The 18,685-nt window shown below is 48.9% G+C and overlaps 1 protein-coding gene across 3 annotated transcripts in view; it reads left to right on the plus strand.

Moving 5' to 3' along the window:
* CFAP65 (cilia and flagella associated protein 65) overlaps positions 1–18,685 on the plus strand; it is a 401,443-nt gene that overhangs the window by 340,878 nt on the left and 41,880 nt on the right. For all 3 annotated transcript variants that reach the window (XM_029605027.1, XM_029605028.1, XM_029605029.1), the window contains one exon: positions 4,257–4,319. In XM_029605027.1, coding sequence (XP_029460887.1) covers positions 4,257–4,319 — 63 coding nt within the window. The remainder of the gene's footprint in view (positions 1–4,256; positions 4,320–18,685) is intronic.

Below are 18,685 nucleotides of genomic sequence, written 5' to 3' on the forward strand. Positions count from 1 at the left end.
GTCACGAAGAGGACGACTATCCCAGTGACGGGAGGTGCGGCGTTGCGGGACACACAGGATCGTAAGTTGGAAGTTTTCCTTAAGCGGGTTTTCGAGGTCTCACCCCTCACGTCTCAGAACCTGCCGTCCGATGAGGCTGCCCAGGCAGATCGGCTAGAAGCCGCAGTGGCGTATGGGGCGGACGCCTCGTACGACCTTTTTCGGGTCCTCGCAAGATCCATGGTTTCGGTAGTGGCAGCACGACGACTACTGTGGCTACGCAATTGGGCAGCTGATACGTCCTCTTAGTCGAGTCTGGGCTCTCTTCCCTTCAGGGGCAAGTTCCTCTTCGGGGAGGATTTGGACCAGATCATCAAGTCCCTGGGGGAGAACGCTGTTCATCGGCTGCCGGAGGATAGGTTTCGACCATCCAGAGCATTTTCTTCTTCTCGGACCAGAGCCAGAGCGCAACGGCGCTACAGGGGATACAGACAGGCGGGCTCCCGGTCATCCACCCCCAGGTCTCAGCCCTGGTCGCGCTCCTTTCGCGGGCGTCGGCCTGCACGCACTACTCCCGGAACTGGGAACCCCTATACCAAGTCTTTACAATGATGCCAGTCTCGCCCACTCCCCTGTCCCCAGGATTGGGGACCGACTAACGTATTTCTACGCGGAGTGGGCACGGATCACCTCAGACCAGTGGGTCCTGGATACCATAAAACACGGCTACGCATTGGAATTTGTCCGCCCCCCGCAGGGAAGGTTCATCTTTTCCCCCTGTGGCTCGGACCTCAAGAGAGGAGCGGTGCTGCTGACTCTGGACAGACTCCGGGAGATAGGCGCTATTGCGCCCGTGCCCTTCGGAGAGGTGGGCTCGGGCCACTATTCCATCTATTTCGTCGTACCAAAGAAGGACGGTTCCTTCCGGCCTATCCTAGACCTCAAGGAAGTCAACAAATCCCTTCGAGTCGTCCGGTTCCGCATGGAAACGCTCCGGTCAGTGATTGCGGCGGTGCATCGGGGGGAGTTCCTCTCCTCCCTGGACTTAACGGAGGCCTACCTGCACATTCCCATCCGCCCGGACCACCACTGTTTCCTTCGTTTCAAAATTCTGGACCAGCATTTTCAGTTCACGGCTCTCCCGTTTGGATTGGCGACGGCGCCGCGCACCTTCACCAAGATCATGGTAGTCGTGGCGGCAGCTCTCCGGAAGGAGGGCATCCTGGTTCATCCTTATCTGGACGATTGGCTCCTCTGGGCGAAGTCATTCGATCATGGACGCTCAGCGGTGACTCGAGTAGTACGGTTTCTACATTCCCTGGGATGGGTAGTGAACTTCTCCAAGAGCTCCCTCATGTCCTCGCAACGCTTGGGTTTTTTTGGGGGCGACCTTCGAAACCCTACTGGGCAAAGTTTTTCTGCGCCAGGACAAAGCTCAATCCTTGCGGGATCACACACGACGGTTCTCTGTGTTACCAGAGCCCACCTCCTGGGACTACCTGCAACTCCTGGGAGTGATGGGGTCCACCATCGACCTTGTACCTTGGGCTTTCGCGCACATCAGGACCTTACAGTGGGCACTCCTCTCCCGTTGGAAACCAGTATCGCAGGACTACCAGATGATTCTCCTGCTCCCGCAGAATGCCAGGGACAGTCTGGGCTGGTGGTTGGATCCGCCGAACCTGGCCCGTGGCGTGTCCCTCGATCTGCCAAATTGGGTGGTGGTGACCACCGATGCCAGTCTAGCAGGCTGGGGTGCAGTCTGCGATCGAAGCGCCACGCAGGGGACGTGGTCCACGGTGGAGGCGAAGTGGTCAATCAACCGTCTGGAAACCAGAGCTGTCCGGCTAGCTCTGCGACATTTCCTCCCGCTTCTTCGGAACCGGGAAGTCAGAATCCTATCGGACAACGCTACCACCGTGGCCTACATCAACCGACAAGGAGGCACGCGCAGCCCGCAGGTCGCGCTCGAGGCGGCGCTGCTGATGCAATGGGCGGAGCGTCATCTCGTCCGGCTAGCGGCCTCGCACAATGCAGGTGTGGACAACGTCCAGGCGGACTTCCTCAGTCGTCAACTGCTGGACCCCGGAGAGTGGTCTCTCTCCGACAAAGCGATGCAACTCCTCGTCCATCGGTGGGGGGCCCCCCACTTGGATCTGATGGCGTCCGCTCTCAACGCCAAGGCCCCACGCTTCTTCAGTCGCCGGAGAGAGCGAGGCGCGGAGGGAGTGGATGCCCTGGTCCTCCCGTGGCCGCCACATCTTCTGCTCTACGCTTTTCCACCATGGCCCCTGGTGGGCAGGATGCTCCTCAGAATAGAAAGCCATCAGGGGACCGTGGTTTTCGTCGCCCCTGAATGGCCCAGGCGACCCTGGTTTGCGGACCTGCTACAGCTGGTGATCGACGGGCCAATCAGGCTGGGGCACCTCCCCCAGCTCCTACATCAGGGCCCGGTATTTTTCGAGCAGGCAGAACTCTTCTGTCTTGCGGCCTGGCTTTTGTGAGGCGCCGCCTCCGGCGTCGGGGCTACCCGGAGGCGGTAGTATCCATGCTATTGCGGGCACGAAAGACATCGATGTCGGCGGCCTATGTTCGAGCTGTGGTGTACCGGCCAGGCCACGAGACCCGCTAAGGCTTCTGTACCTCAGATCCTTCAGTTTCTACAGGCGGGGGTGGAAAAAGGGCTCGCCTATAATTCACTACGGGTTCAGGTGGCCGCCCTTGGTTCGCTGTTGAGCGATGGGGGCTCTCTTCTACAGTATCCTGAGATTGCTCGTTTTCTCAAGGGTGTCAAGCATATGCGTCCTCCGTTACGGGACCCTTGTCCCTCCTGGAGTCTTAACCTGTGCTTCGCTCCCTGTCGGGACCACCGTTCGAGCCGCTGCGCAGCGCAACGATAAAGGATCTCACTCTCAAGACTGTATTTCTTGTGACCATCTGTTCCGCTCGACGCATCTCGGAGCTGCAGGCTCTGTCGTGTAGAGAGCCCTATCTCCGTTTCTCCGACTCTGGAGTTTCGCTTCGCACCGTTCCCTCCTTCCTTCCGAAGGTGGTTTCTGCATTCCATGTGAACCAGACGGTGGAGTTGCCGTCCTTCTCTTCCTCAGAGCTGAAGTCTCTCCGTCTCTTGAATGTCAAGCACACTCTGCGCCTCTATCTGGAGGCTACAAATGAGTTCCGGACCTCTGACCATCTCTTCGTACTCTGGGCCGGTCCTAAGAAGGGGTCTCAGGCCTCGAAGACTACCATTGCCAGATGGCTGAAGGCCGGCATTGCTGCTTCCTACATTGGGTCGGGTCGGACTCCCCCACCCGGAATCATAGCGCATTCTACACGTTCTCAGGTGGCTTCCTGGGCGGAGGTTCGCTCGGTATCCTCGCAGGAAATTTGTAGGGCAGCCACCTGGAAATCGTTACACACGTTCTCGAGGCACTATCGTCTGCACCTCGCCTCTTCAGTCTCTGGACACTTTGGCGAGCAGGTTCTTCGAGCAGGCCTCGCAGGATCCCACCCGATTTAGGGAAGCTTGGGTACATCCCACTGTCTGGACTGATCCAGGTACGTACAGGGAAAAGAAAATTATTACTTACCTGCTAATTTTCGTTCCTGTAGTACCATGGATCAGTCCAGACGCCCACCGCGTTTGGGTTCTTGATCCTGCTCAGCTCTGCGCTACTTCTTGCTCGCAGTGTTCTGTGTCTTCACAGTCGTTTCTTTTCGCTGTTTTTCACAGCTCCCTACAAGTTGGTAGGATGTTTGCAGTTACTTGTTGCGGTTACAATTGTTTTCATTATCTGTTTCCACAAACTTGATCCTTCGGGGGTTTCTACTCTGGCTTTGATATACTCGATACTGAACTCCTGCAGAGGGGGTAGTAGTATATATGGATACGCCCCCTCAAAGCTTGTGCTGACTCCATCTGCTGGATTGGGGACATAACCCACTGTCTGGACTGATCCATGGTACTACAGGAACGAAAATTAGCAGGTAAGTAATAATTTTCTTATAGCCTTGGAGAAAGGCATCGCTTATCCCTGTCCGTGAGCGATAAGAAATAGAACTACTTTTTGGGATCTGCTGGGTACTTGTGACCCGGACTGACCACTGTCGGAGACCTTGGTCTGACCCAGCAGGGCATTTCTTATGTTCTTACCTGTGTAAATGGCTTTTGAAAAATTGTCTTCTATAAAGCTATACAGTGATGAGACATAAAAAGGAAAAAAGATTCACCAATGATTCTGTAAGTATTCAACACTTTAATATTTTTCTAAACATAGGAACTCTCAGAACTGGGAGGGACTGGAAAACTCAGTGACGCATCTGAAATCAGAAAATTTAAGGTAAGATGCTCCTCCTCAACCACCCGCCACTCATGCCTGCTCTGTGGCCTCATCCTATCCCTTACTTCCTCCATAGATTTTACCCTCCCAGTACATTCCCGCTATTAAAGGGTGCAAGCAAATGACTTCCAGCAGACGTTCTCTTTTCCTTAATAAATGTATGCATTCTGTTTTCTAACAAATTGGGAACCCTTCTGAATGTGGATGGGTGGGATCTGCCACTTCCAAATGTGAAACTCTAACTTGCTTCTCTGTCTCCTGTTCTTGCCAAGTGACTCATGGTTGAGTTTCTTGTCACAGAGGCCTCGTTACCAGCTATGGACAGAGGTGCTGCAGTGTACTGGGAGAGAGGGTTTTTAAAGGGATCTAGCTGGGTAAATAGATATTTACCTGGGGAGATTGCCCTGATAGCTATTTCTCTCCCTCATAGCAACCATAAGCACAGGTGAGTTTTCACGGGTGCACTTAAAGCTGGATTAAAAAGTGCAGGAACTGGTGAGTGCTAACGGCAGCAGGCACATTTCTATCAAGCTCCATCTGCCCTATATCCCCATGATGCAATAGCTGTTCATAGTTAAATTCACCTTTAATCTGTGTATAACGATTTTGAGATAAACTTAGAAGTATGGCAGAGAGGCAAATTAATGAATATTATCTCGAAGCCAGTGAGTCGGAGGCTCAGGTAGCGAAGGGAATAGAGAGGCAGGAGCACATGGATGAGCCAGCAGAGTCGGAGGCCCATGAGCTCTAATTCTATCAGAACTAAAATATATTAGAGCAGACTTCTCAAAAGATTTAATAGCCGTTAAAATCTCAATTTCCACAGTATTTATTTATTTATTTGTTTGTTTTTATATACCGACGTTCACACATGGCTATCACATGGGTTTACATTATATCTTTTAGATAATGTGACGGCGGTCATATTATCTTTACATTGTACAATTGTAGCATTGTAAAAACTACATCTATGAGTTGCTTTAACAATTATAACATTGAATAATATGTGCTATTTAGTTTCTTAACATTATCGTTAAAATAGCTAACGTTAAAGAGATCATATGGATCTTTGTTGGAGATGTCGCATATAATGTCTATCTCTCATAATCGCAATTATTTTGTAAATTCATTTATTATGGCAACATTTTCTATATCCACACAAATGCATATCCTGTACATAAATCCCTGCAACCTATGTAATTTAGCCTTCCCCTCCCCTTCCCCCCTCCCCCCTTCCTCCTCTTCCCAATCTTTCCTTCTTGCTACTACTCCCAACATTTCTCCAAATGTTATCTCTGTTTACTTATAATTCCTATTTAAGTTTCTATGTTAAGCCTCGTTGCTAATTTGAAGTTTTCATCACTGTTTACTTATAAGTTCCATGTAAAGCCTTGTTTGCTGATTTTGAAGTTCTACTGTAAACCAATCTGATGTTCCTTACGAAGTTCGGGATATAAAAGCCACAAATAAATAAATAAATACATGTTCTGAATTCTCTTGGTGGGGTTATAGAGCTGGTTGTTTGGTGATGGATCTCAGTGGGGTGGGTTAATTGTTGTCAGGATAGGCTTTTCGGAAAAGCCAGGTTTTTAGTGATTTCTTGAAGTTCTGTGGTGAGGGCTCCGTTCGGAGTTCTGTTGGTAGTTTGTTCCACAGTGCGGGGCCTGCTATTGAAATTGGACGTTCTCGCGTTGAGGCGAGGGGAGCCTGTTTGATGGAGGGGACAGTAAGTAGTCCAGTGTTTTCAGAACGCAGGTTTCTTTGAGAGGTGTATGGGTGAAAGTTGTCCTTTAGCCAGTCAGTCTTTTCGTTGTTGATGGATTTGTGTATGACAGTAAGGGCTTTATATTTAATTCTGTGGGTTATAGAAATTTAGAAATGATGGCAGAAGACCAAACAGCCCATCCAGTCTGCCCAGCAAGCTTTCGCGCTTTTTTGTTTTTCTCTCTCTCATACTTATCTGTTATTCTTGGCCCTTAGTAACCTTTTGGTTCTACTTCCCTTTCACCCCCGCCATTAATGTAGAGAGCAGTGTTGGAACTGCATCTAATTGAAATATCTAGCTTAATTAGTTAGGGGTAGGAACCGCCGCAATAAGCAAGCTACACCCATGCTTATTTGTTTACTCAGACTATGTAATTCAGCCCTTGTTGGTTGTTGTCTGTATATAGATCCACTTTTCTTCATTCCCCCTGCCATTGAAGCAGAGAGCTATCAGGCTTTCTCCCCTGCTGTTGAAGTAGAGAGCTATGCTGGATATGCGTGAAGTATCTGTTTTTCTCCCCTGCCATTGAATCCCTGCCATTGAAGCAGAGAGCTATCAGGCTTTCTCCCCTGCTGTTGAAGTAGAGAGCTATGCTGGATATGCGTGAAGTATCTGTTTTTCTCCCCTGCCATTGAATCCCTGCCATTGAAGCAGAGAGCTATGCTGGATATACATTGAAAGTGAAGTATCAGGCTTATTTGGTTTGGGGTAGTAACCGCCATAACAAGCAAGCTACTCCCCGCTTTTTTGTGAATGCAAATCCTTTTTTCCACATTACCTCTTGCCGTTGAAGCTTAGAGCAGTGTTGGAGTTGCATTAACCATGTGTATGTTTATTGAATAAGGGTATTATCTCCAGGTAGTAGCCGTCGTTCCTGCAAGCCACCCACTCTTCATTCACATCCTCTAGACTTTATGGATCCACAGTATTTATCCCATGTCCCTTTGAAGTCCCATCACAGTTCTGGTCTGTTGGTGGATGCCTGGAATGCCCTCCGGAAGGGCATTCCAGGCATCCACCACCCTCTCCGTGAAGAAATACTTTCTGACATTGGTTCTGAGTCTTCCTCCCTGGACTGTTAAATCGTGACCTCTGGTTCTGCTGATTTTTTTCCAACGGAAAAGGTTTGTCATTATCTTTGGATCATTAAAGCCTTTCAAGTATCTGAAAGTCTGTATCATATATCACCTCTGCTCCTCCTCTCCTCTAGGGTGTGCATATTTAGATTCTTCAACCTCTCCTCATAAGGCATTCGATGAAGACCCTCCACCTTTTTGATCGCCCTTCTCTGGACCGCCTCCATCCTGTCTCTGACCCTTCAGAGATACGGTCTCCAGAACTGAGCACAGTACTCCAGGTGAGGCCTCACCAAGGACCTGTACAAGGGAATAATTACTTCCATTTTCTTACTCGATATTCCTCTCTCTATGCAGCCCAGCATTCTTTTGGCTTTAGCTATCACCTTGTCACATTGTTTCGCCGACTTCAGATCATTAGACACTATCACCCCTAGGTCTCTCTCCTGCTCCGTGGACATCAGCCTGTCTCCCCCCATCAAATACAGTTCTTCCGGATTTCCACACCCCATATGCATGACTCTGCACTTCTTGGCATTGAATCTCAGCTGCCATATCTTCGACCACTCTTCCAGCTTCCTTAAATCCTGTCTCATTCTCACCACTCCTTCCGGCATGTCCACTCTGTTGCAGATTTTAGTGTCATCCGCAAACAGACAAACCTTTCCTTCTATCTCATCCGCTATGTCGCTCACATAGATATTGAACAGGACCGGTCCCAACACCGATCCTTGCGGCACTCCGCTTAACACCGCTTTCTCTTCAGAGTAAGTTCCATTTATCATCACACATTGTCTTCTGTCCGTCAACCAGTTTGCGATCCAGGCCACCACCTTGGCACTCACTCCTAAGCTTCTCATTTTATTCACCAGCCTCCTGTGCGGGACCGTATCAAAAGCCTTGCTGAAATCCAAGTAGATGACATCTAGCGCTCTTCCTTGATCCAATTCCCTAGTCACCCAGTTGAAAAAGTCAATCAGATTAGTCTGACAGGATCTTCCCCTGGTGAATCCATGCTGTCTCTGGTCCAACATTTCTTCAGAATGTAGATAGTTCACTATTCTTTCTTTCAGCAGTGACTCCATCACTTTTCCCACCACCGAGGTGAGGCTAACCGGCCTGTAGTTTCCAGCCTCCTCTCTGCTCCCATTCTTGTGAAGTGGGACCACCACCACTCTTCTCCAATCACTCGGCACCACTCCCGTTTCTAGTGATCTATTGAACAGGTCATGCAGCGGACCCGCCAGCACATCTCTGAGCTCCCTCAGTATCCTGAGATGAACCTCATCAGGCCCCATGGCTTTGTCCACTTTCAGTTTTTCCAGCTCTTCCCACACCTTCTCCACTGTAAACGGAGTTACATCTACTCCGCTCCCCTCCAATTTCTTGTTAACTGGCGACGGTCCTTCTCCTGGGTCCTCTTTAGTGAACACCGAACTGAAGTAATCGTTTAGTATTTCTGCCATTTCTTCGTCTCTCTCTACACATTGATCCTTTTCACCTTTCAATTTCATTATACCACTTTGAACTTTTCTCCTTTTACTGATGTATCTGAAAAATGTTTTGTCACCTCTCTTTACCTCTTTGGCAATCTTTGGTTATGGGGAGCCAGTGGAGTTCTTTCAGTATGGGGGTGATGTGTGTGGAGCGCTTGCTGTTTGTGAGGGATCTGGCTGTCACATTTTGCAGTAGCTGAAGTGGCTTGAGGGTAGAGGCTGGGAGTCCGAGGAGAATGGAGTTGCAATAGTCGAGTTTAGATAGGATGAGGGCCTGGAGTATTGAACAGTAGTCTTGAGTGAGTAGTAGGGGTTTGATTTTTTTGAGAAGTTAAGGTTTGAAATAGCCTTCTTTTAAAATTGTATTTATGAAGGTTTTCAGATTGAGCTCGGAGTCTAGTGTAATGCCTAGGTCTCTTACAATTGCAAAAATTTGGCTTTTGTTTTGAGTGGAAGAATGGTCTTGGATATTCCATGTGGGGGGATTGTTAGAGATGTGTAGGATTTCAGTTTTAGAGTGGTTAAGGGTTAGTGATATTTGTGATAGGAGTTTTTTTATTCGAGCCAGGATGGAGTTCCATTGTATTTATTTATTTATTTATTTATTTATTTATAACTTTTTTTTATACCGAAGTTCAGGTAACAGAATTACTTATCACTCCGGTTTACATTATAACAAGTAGAAAACAATGACAACATATGTCTTACAATGAACAAGGGAGTAAACAACTTGGATAATATAACATAACATAACTAGGAACAGTAGCAGTGTGCACTATTAGAGCGAAACTAGCGCATGGGGAGGGAGGTTTGCTAATGGGGGGAGGGGGAAGGAAGGTTGTTCATGGAGGGGGGAGGAGGGAGAAATTTCTTATTGATGAGTAAAAACATGAGCATAGGTTCTGGACGTCAACAGTATGAAAACAGTCTATGGGAGCTGTGGAAGACTAAGTAAGTTAAGGGAATGCTTGACCGAATAGCCATGTCTTGAGTCTTTTTTTGAACGTGTTGGGGCAATGTATCAGCCTTAGCTCCGGAGGAAGCAGATTCCACTGTTTGGGGCCTGCTGTGGATAGAGCTCTTTTACTTAAAGATGTTTTCATGGGAGGTGCATGTAGAGTTCCTCTTTGTGCTCATCTTAGCGGTCGGGAAGAGGTGTGAAGCTGAAGAGGGATTCTGAGGTCCAGTGGAGTGTTGTTGAATATGGCTTTGTGGGTGATTGATAGAAGTTTAAACAGGATTCGAGATTTGACTGGGAGCCAGTGGAGCTTCTTTAGAATTGGTGTTATATGATCTCTTTTGTTGGATTTAGTGAGACACCTTGCTGTAGCGTTCTGTAACAGTTGAAGAGGCTTTAGGGTGTAGACTGGGAGACCGTGAAGCATTGTAGGAGGGTGTTCTGTAAGTCTTCTTTCGTAGGGAGGAGTATCTGGATGTCATCGGCATATATAAAGTATTGTAGGCCCAGGTCGATGAGGAGTTTGCATAGTGGGAACATGTAAATGTTGAACAGGGTGGAGGAAAGTAATGATCCTTGGGGGATGCCATGTGAGAGGGGGAACTGTTTTGATTCTTTGTTGTTGAAGGATACTTTGAAGGATCTGTTAGTTAGGTAGGAGCTGAACCATTTGATTGTGGTGCCGTCAAGTCCAATCTCGCTTAGTCTGGATAGGAAGGTGTTGTGATTGATGGTGTCAAATACGGCGGATATGTCCAGTAGTATAAGAAGGTAAATGAGGATATGTCCAGTAGAATAAGAAGGTAAATGAGAAACTCAAGGGAATGTGTCCGTGGTTTGGAGTTAGGGCACATTGTTTCTGACTTGGGAGACTTTTGCGGCAAACTTGCTGATCTCCTTGCATGAACAGGAGATCATGCTGGAGAAAGTGGTAGACTTGGAAGACAGATCCTGATGATGAAATTTCAGAATTGTAGGGATCCCAGAGAGACTGGAAGGCACTAATAGCATAGCCTTTTTAGAAAATATGTTGAAGGATCTTTTGGTCCCCAGCAATGGGAATCTGAAATTACAAATTGATAAATGTCATGGTACAACTGGTAAAAGAAGGGACAAGAACAGTATGCATCTTTGGAAAATAGGCACTTACTAGGCCTACATCTTGCATCTTTCTGGTCAAGTTTCAGCCTAAGGAATGAGTGCTGTGCAGGGCGAGAGATCTGGGCACACTATCGTATAAAGGGCACCATGTAGCAATTTCTATCACTGCGCAGTTGACAAAAGGGACTGCCTTAGAGTCTGCTTGATCTAATCAGGACCATACTCATGGAAGTGAAGATGGTCTGCCTAAGCATGCTTATGAGGGAAAGGCCAGATGATCCTGTATAACTACCATTGTGGTGGAGGAGAGATCGGCTCTCCATTCAGTGAAATGCTGAAGGACTACATCTGCCTTGAATAGATATTTTATTTTTTTTGCTTTATTGCCTCCCCAGAGGAAGAGATGGGCAGCAAATGGCTCTGACTAGTCGAAGTACATTGACAATGATATTTCTTTTCTCTTTTTGTGGGTGTGTGGGAGTATTGTAATTTCAAATTGGGTGTCTACTTAGGGTCCTTAGAGAGTATTGAGAGAAGAGGAATATTTGCTGGTGGCTGAAGAGGATTGGTAAGTATTGCTAGCTGGGTAATATTGGGACTTAAGTTTGGGGAGAGGTGAAATTATGGGGTAAACTAACTTCAAGTGTGTATGCCTTGACTAAAAGCAAGGAAAAGTAGTTTCTCTTAGTGTTTGAGGGTGTGTGCGCGCGCGTGATGTGTGTATGTGTCTAAATTTAAAAAAAAAGACCAGGGAGCTAGGTAAGTTTTTTTCTAGTATCTCCTGTGGAAGCATTGAGAGAAGATGATCATCTTACTGATGGCTAAAGAGGATTGGCGGGTTTTGCTTTGGGAAATTTTAGGACTTAAAAAGTTTGGGGGAGAAGTGAAATAATGGAGTATATTCATTAGTGTGTGTGTGCAATAATAAAATCCAAGCCTAGGTAGGTAATTCTAGTGTCCGTCGTAACCTCCCTTCTCCCCATACCCACCCATCCGTAGCTCATCCTTGAATTTATAGGCAAGAAACACTTTCACGTTAAAAATCAATTAGGCCTTTATCTTAAACATAGGATTGCTTCAGCCCTTATCAGTGAATAGCCAATAAATTTAAAGGATTCTTAAGTTACGTATTCCTACATCCTGAGCAACCTTAATTAAACTAAGAAATCAATAAAGTTAAGATGAAGGCAGAAGTCCAGCAGCAAAGAGGCCTTCCTGTCTTGAATATAAATCGAACTTTATAGACGCTGGTTCACCAATCCCACTGTAAATATATTTTTTTTAATTGTACTTTTTTTTAGCTAATCGTGTTTTGAATTGCAGCCCATCTGTTTCACTGTAAGTTCATTTTCAACCTGTTCCAATGTATCCGCCCCAGAGGCGACAGTTCAGTTCTCTGTAAACCGGTGCGATATGTATTCTATACAGGAACATCGGCATATAAAAACGTAAAAATAAATAAATAAATAAATACATCGTGCACCACATGTATGATTTTTACCCATTGGTGAGAAGTTGTATGTGTGCATCCAGTGCAGGACCTCCTGGTTCACAGAGAACACGTTCTATCTCTGGAGGATAGAGTGGCAGACCTACAGGAGCTGAGGCAGAAAGGTATACAGAAGAGACCTTCAGGGACATAGTAGACAAGTCCCAACTCCAATCTGGCAGCCCTGGTCAGAGAGCATAAACCTGGTGTAGTAGGAAGTGATACTGTGGCAAGGACTTGCTCTCCAGTTGATGCACTGTCCTCTCACACCGAGGACAAGTCTCCCTGGTAATTTGCATGCCTGGTGCGAAGGTGGTGGACCTCACGTGGCACCCAGACCACAAACTCTTCTGTCTGCTTCAACTGTGGAAGGAGAGGTCACTTGGCCAGAGGCTGCCGGTGTGACCGAAGTGAAGCGATGGACGTCAGCGTGACACAGTGAATACTAGAGACTAACATCCATATAGACAAAGTTAAGTCTCCTATGCATGGTCGATCCTCAAGGCGAAAGAACAAGGGGGTCTTGGAGGAACTGATGCACCTCAGTAATAAGGATGTAGATACTTTCTCCTTCTGTGCCGTTTGTACAAGAGAGGACATGAGGAAGAATGCTGCTCATATGGAAAAGAAGAAAATGAAGAGTCCTTGGGAGGAACAGGGAAAGTTAATCAGGAACACCCCTTGCGGACATGCTCCTACTGTAAGGAAGAGGACCGCATGGTCTAAAAGTGCCCAGACATAGTGTGGGAGCGTAAGCAGAACACTACAAGATGGAACAGAGCTCCCTTATCCAGTAGTTTTAGGTTGTCCTCAGTTTAAAATCCTGTGGAGTCAGCTTATGGGCAGTCGAGCCAAACTGGAACAGTGAGCACATATGAACCCCAGAGCAGTTTCCCAAATGACTTGGAGAGGGGAAACCTTAAATGGGTTAAGCACTCCCAGCATTGGCCGGAGAGAAAAGAGAGAAACAGAGGTCTTCGTAGGCGTTTACCTTTAGTAAGGGAAAGTGCTCAACCTAAGAAGATAGAACTGAGAGGGAAGCATACTGTTGCGCCCATTGGTTGCAGGCGGCTGTGACCTCTGCTGCTCACCTCTTTTCTCTCCACTGCTTCTAGTCTGGGGAAGAAAGCCGTCTCCGCTTCTCCACGCTGACCCTCATGGCGTTCCCGGGACGGCGTGAGCGCTCATGGCAACTATCTTATTTCTGGGGTAACCTAGGGCATGTGCGCGCGTGCCTGGCCCCTTCTTGAGCACGTCATGGCGGGAACCTCGGGGGCGTCCCCACCGCATGACATCACCCGCTTCTACTACTTAAGCTCAGCTGACATTCAGTAAGACAAGTCACCAAGGATTCCAGTCCTGCTTATTCCGCCATCCTGCGACTCTGGTTGCTATTCCTGTCTGAGTGTTCTTGGTACCTGCGCATCGGGGGCCTCACTCACACTCAGGGCTATCCGCTCCTCAGAGGGCCTCTCTCACTGTCTCTGCTCTCTTCTAGTGAGTCCTGCATCATTCTTTGGACGACCTGGCCCTGCTCCGTTCTAGGTTTTCTCGGTGCCTACGCTCCAATCTACTTCTTCGGTGCCGAATACAGTGCCTGCTCTCCACCTGCCTCTACCTTCACTGGGTGGATTCCTGGGATCTCCTGCTCTGCGGACCACTACCGGATCCATACCATCTTGTGCATCTTGCCACCGGTGTCCGGCCTACCTCGCGTGGCAGACCACTACCGGATATCGCCTGCACATACATCAGCAAGAGAAGGTATTCTTCAGGGCACCCCGCACTGCGGGTTACCACCGGCTCCCTATTACCTTGTGTACATCCATCTACTATCTCCGGCCTATCCTGCCCAATGGGCCTCTAGCAGCGATAGCCTACTCAAGCTCTACTAAGAAGAAATATTTCCAGGACCATCCCGCGCTGCGGGCTATCATCGGAAAAGACCTGCTTGCAGGTCCTATATCTTGGACTAAGTTCATTACCCGTTCCTCGGGTTACCATTGCAGTATAACAGTTATTTCTCTGTTGTCCATCATCACTGAGACTCCACCTGTCATGGTGAGTCACCACAGGGCTCCTGCCTGTGGGTGGAGTTACCCTTACTAAGATCCAGGGGCCCACTGTCTAACTAGACACACAGAACATAACAGATTGCTAACTCCATGGACCCGGCTCAGCTTTCAGCCTTGCAGGCCATCCCTGGCCTGGCCCAATGGATTTCAGAAGACTCTTGATACCTTAGCTGCCGACTTTTAGCAGCTGAATTCCAGACTGAGTGATTCTTCTACCTCCAGCTTTAATGCATCCCCTCCGGTGGTTACCAGACTGTTGTGTCCGTCGGTGCCCGACACCCTCTCTCCGCCCTCCTTACTTCTTTGGCGCCTCCCTCTTCGTCCGCGGGAAGATTGGCTGCCGCGGCGTCCTCCTGCCGCAAGTCCTTGGGCGTTACCAGACCGGCTCGATGCTGCTATCTGCCATGTTCCTGGAGGCCTAGGGGCACGCACGCGGCGCGGCCCCAACTGAAGTACCAGCAATGGCGTGAACCTCGGGGGCGTCCCCCGAAGATGACATCACCCACGACGGATATTTAAGGTCTCAGTATTTGCTAACAGATCGAGTTAGCAAGGGTTTCGCTTCCTAAGCTACTCTGCCTCCTCGGACTTACCGCTCTCTCCTCACGCTCTCCTTTGTTTTCAGGTGACAGTCTGGAACCGGTACTCGCTCCTCCAGGACCCTCATTCCCAGACTTACTCCGTATACTCTTCTGCCTGGAAGTCATCACTACCAACTATATCAGCTATTTCTCACAGGACAAGCAGGATGGTAGTCCTCACAAATGGGTGACATCGAGGATGGAGCCCTGTACGGAAAACTTTTCTGTCAAAGTTTCAACAAGCTTTGACTGACACTGGCACACTGGGTGCACTGAGCATGCCCAGCCTGCAATTATCCCTGTGAGCCACAGGTGTCTCCCTCAGTCTTCTTTTTTCCGCTCTGCAGTCAGCATAGCGGTTGGAGCTCTGTGAGGATTTTTTAACTAATTACCTCATGGAAACACTTAACTTTTCACTTCAAAAAACACTTTTCCCTGCACAGGTCTCCCTCCGCGTACGTTTTTACGACGCTCGGTGAGTACTAATTCTTATTTTTCGGTCGGTTCCTGTCACTATCTTAAGGCTGTTAACTGACTGAAGCCTTCCCTTCCCCCATTTTTCAGTTAGCTTTAAACAGCTTGCGAGTATCTCTGTGACACTCTGCTTGCTTATGCTAGTGGGGTAGGGATTTTTTCCTTAACTTTAGGACCTCTGTAGCTTCAAGTCCTTCGTTCCCTGGTACCCTCACGCAGTCGATACCCTATCGCTACATCGGGACCCTCCTAAACCGCCCTGGGCTTTTATATGTCATCAGCGCCCCTCCCCCCACGGTGCCCTGATGCCTTTATCCATGTTTTTTGCTTTTCAGTGCTACCAGGCTTTTTCCTCCTACGCACTGTTTTTTTTCCTTGGGCTTCCTCGGTGCCGTCCCTACCCGGATGCATGCCATTGACGCACACGCTGTTAGTCACTGCCATGCATACTCGGGTCGCCGCCACCGCTGCCCGAGACACTTTTTAACGATCCCAGGGCACTTCATCGATGCCACCCCCCCTTTTGGGGATGCCATCGATGCCCCATCCTCCCCACCGATGTCCAGCCCTTTTCCATCGGTGGGCATCGGTGCCACATCGATTCGTCGGTGGGCATCGATGCCGGATGGTCCCCATCGGTGGACATCGGTGCCGGATGGTCCCCATCGATGGACATCGGTGCCGGATGGCTTGTCCGTCGATGGCATTGGTGCCGGATGGCCGTCCGTCGATGGCATCGGTGCCAGGTCCTTTTGCATCGATGGACACCGATGCCCAGGTGTTTCATCCATGGGCATCTATGTTAGAATGCATCCATCGAGGGCAGTCGATGCCAGGCTGCTCCCATCGGTGAAATTCGATGCCCAGGTGGGTCCCATCGGTGGGTATCCATGCCGGCTCGATTCCGTGGATGGGCGTTGATGCCAATGCCAGCCTTATGGCTGGCATCGATGCCCATGCCGATTCCAGGACTGGCGTTGATGCCGGGATGGAATTCATCGACTGGGAGATCCATGCCATCGATTCCATACGTGTCCATATCGATGCCACCGACACACGTGTCTGGGGCACCGATACCATGTACACTTGGAAATCTGAGTCTGTCCAAATCGATACCGTCAACGTCTGTGGCCCTATAGTTGATGCCCGTGGCCATGCCACAAACGGCATAAATGCCCGCCTCCATGCATCGATGCCCTCGACACCTCCGTTTTCCTTCGGTGTCCTTGACGCCCTATTGATTCGACTTCGACTCAGTCGATGCCGGTATCTTTTTCAATAACGGCAATGTTTTTCGATTATTCGATTCCACATCGTTTCAAAGATACCTATGCCACTGCTGTCAGTGCCCATCACTGTCATCATTCTCCTGGCCAGTCATCGACGATTTTTCATACCCATTTTGATGATATCCTCGAAGCCCCTTAGGTTGCCTTCAATATCGTCAATACCGACATAGCACCGCCACATAATACCCTCGCCTCCTCACATTGCTCCACGCTTTGGGTTCTTTTTTAAGCCCCGTATTAGCTTAAGACACTCCATTGTGTCAGGAGCAGAGCAGGCGTGCTGACAGTTCGTCATCGATCGCCTTCCAGGACGACGAGGGCTTCCATCTCGGCGCTGGGGAAAGACCGGGCCGAGCACCGTGGCACCCATCATCGCCGACATCGTGATCGTCCGCCACTGACGCCATCCAGCACATCGGTGCCATCCTTCTCCAGGCTGGACAACGCTCGGGCAGAGCGACATCACCACTGCCATCAGCACTGTTCCTACAGTTTTGGCAGTCCTTGGTGATCCAGAACTTCCGGATCCAGGTCCGACAGCTTCTGCATTGGCGTCACGACACATCGAGCCGCTGTGACGAGGGAAGGGAACATGAGTTCCGTTAGGGCTCCTCTGTTCCTGGCGTGCCCCACCGTCAAGTGGTGTGGGACTATGGCCATCTGTTACACTTAGCAGTCTAAACGCCACTCACGCCTGGCCTGTCTCCTCTGTACCTGTGCCACCATACCGGGTTTCAGAGCGAGATGGACGTTTACGTCCCCGGCCTTACCCTCGAGGACTCCGGAGACCGTCGGAGTCAACAATCTTCACCGGCTCGTCTTGCGGCGATCCACGTCGGATGGTAAGTACCCGCTTCGGCGGCATTCCCATAGAGTTGTGTTCTCCCATTCGGACCGTGGTTCGAAAAGTTCTGGGTCATGTGCCTTTTAGAACTGTATTAGTGTCACATATCGCTATGTTAGCTATGTTAGCCACAATATCAGGAGAACCCCTCTATCTTCTTGGGATTGCAGCAGGGCTTCTTCTCTTGTCAGTAACAAGTCCCTGTGCCGACCAATGCTCTGACTCTTGGTTCCCTCCCAACCAAGGTCCAGCTGCATTGGCTGATCTGCTAAACATGAGATTCAGCAACCATTGCCCCATGTACAAGTCCACCTTGAGGCCTGGCCACAGGTCTCAGTGTCTCCTTGTACAGCATACAGAAATGCGGGTACCACTTACCGCTCACACACCTGCAGGAGCCTACATGATATCCTCCATTGGGACACCTCCTGGTCTCCCATCTGGTCAGATATCAGAGCGGCCACCCCACCTTGTACCAAAGTCCCGGTACACTCCCCCAGGCGCTACGAAGTGCAGAGGGGAGAAGGGAGGGGGGTTGGGGAGTTTTAATTGCACTATTCTTTCTTTTAACAGAAAATAGTTACTCTCCGCACATCCTGGACCTAAGAAAATCCAACTTTCTTTAGACGTCACAGGTACAATGGTATCTTTGGTTACCATCACTCCATACTGCAGTAAGTACATTATTTTAATGTTTCTATGTGCTTTATGGTGAGTCAACATTACAACCCCAAGCTCTGCCGTTGGCACCAGCTTCGGTAAGTGAACTGTCTCTTGCATCATGGTGAATGCTGTTTTCTCTGCGGAGTGTAACATCATTCACTTTCCTTGCATAGACTACTGCTAACCACTTTCAGTACATGCAAGGAGCTCTCACTTTTTTCATGACTCACTATACATTTACTAACTGGGATTACTGTCACTGCCATAAATCCCTTCTGTAACACTTCTGGACACCACAGTCTTAAGACCCTCTTGTCCAGCATGCGCACAGACATTCTGATACATTGTTATATGTCCCTGCGCATATTTTCCATAACCTCAGCCTTTCAACTTTTCATGGTTGGGCTATGGGGTTTCTTCCCACTATGCATTTTTCTCATAATTCAAAACTGCTATGGGTTATATTCAGTGACATTCTATACTCAATGGACCTAAGTGTTTTCATTGCTTTCGTCCCTGATTCTTATCCCAGTTCGAACTAGGACCTAGTCTCCT

This window comes from Rhinatrema bivittatum, chromosome 6 (assembly GCF_901001135.1).
Source record: "Rhinatrema bivittatum chromosome 6, aRhiBiv1.1, whole genome shotgun sequence".
NCBI classification, from domain to species: domain Eukaryota; kingdom Metazoa; phylum Chordata; class Amphibia; order Gymnophiona; family Rhinatrematidae; genus Rhinatrema; species Rhinatrema bivittatum.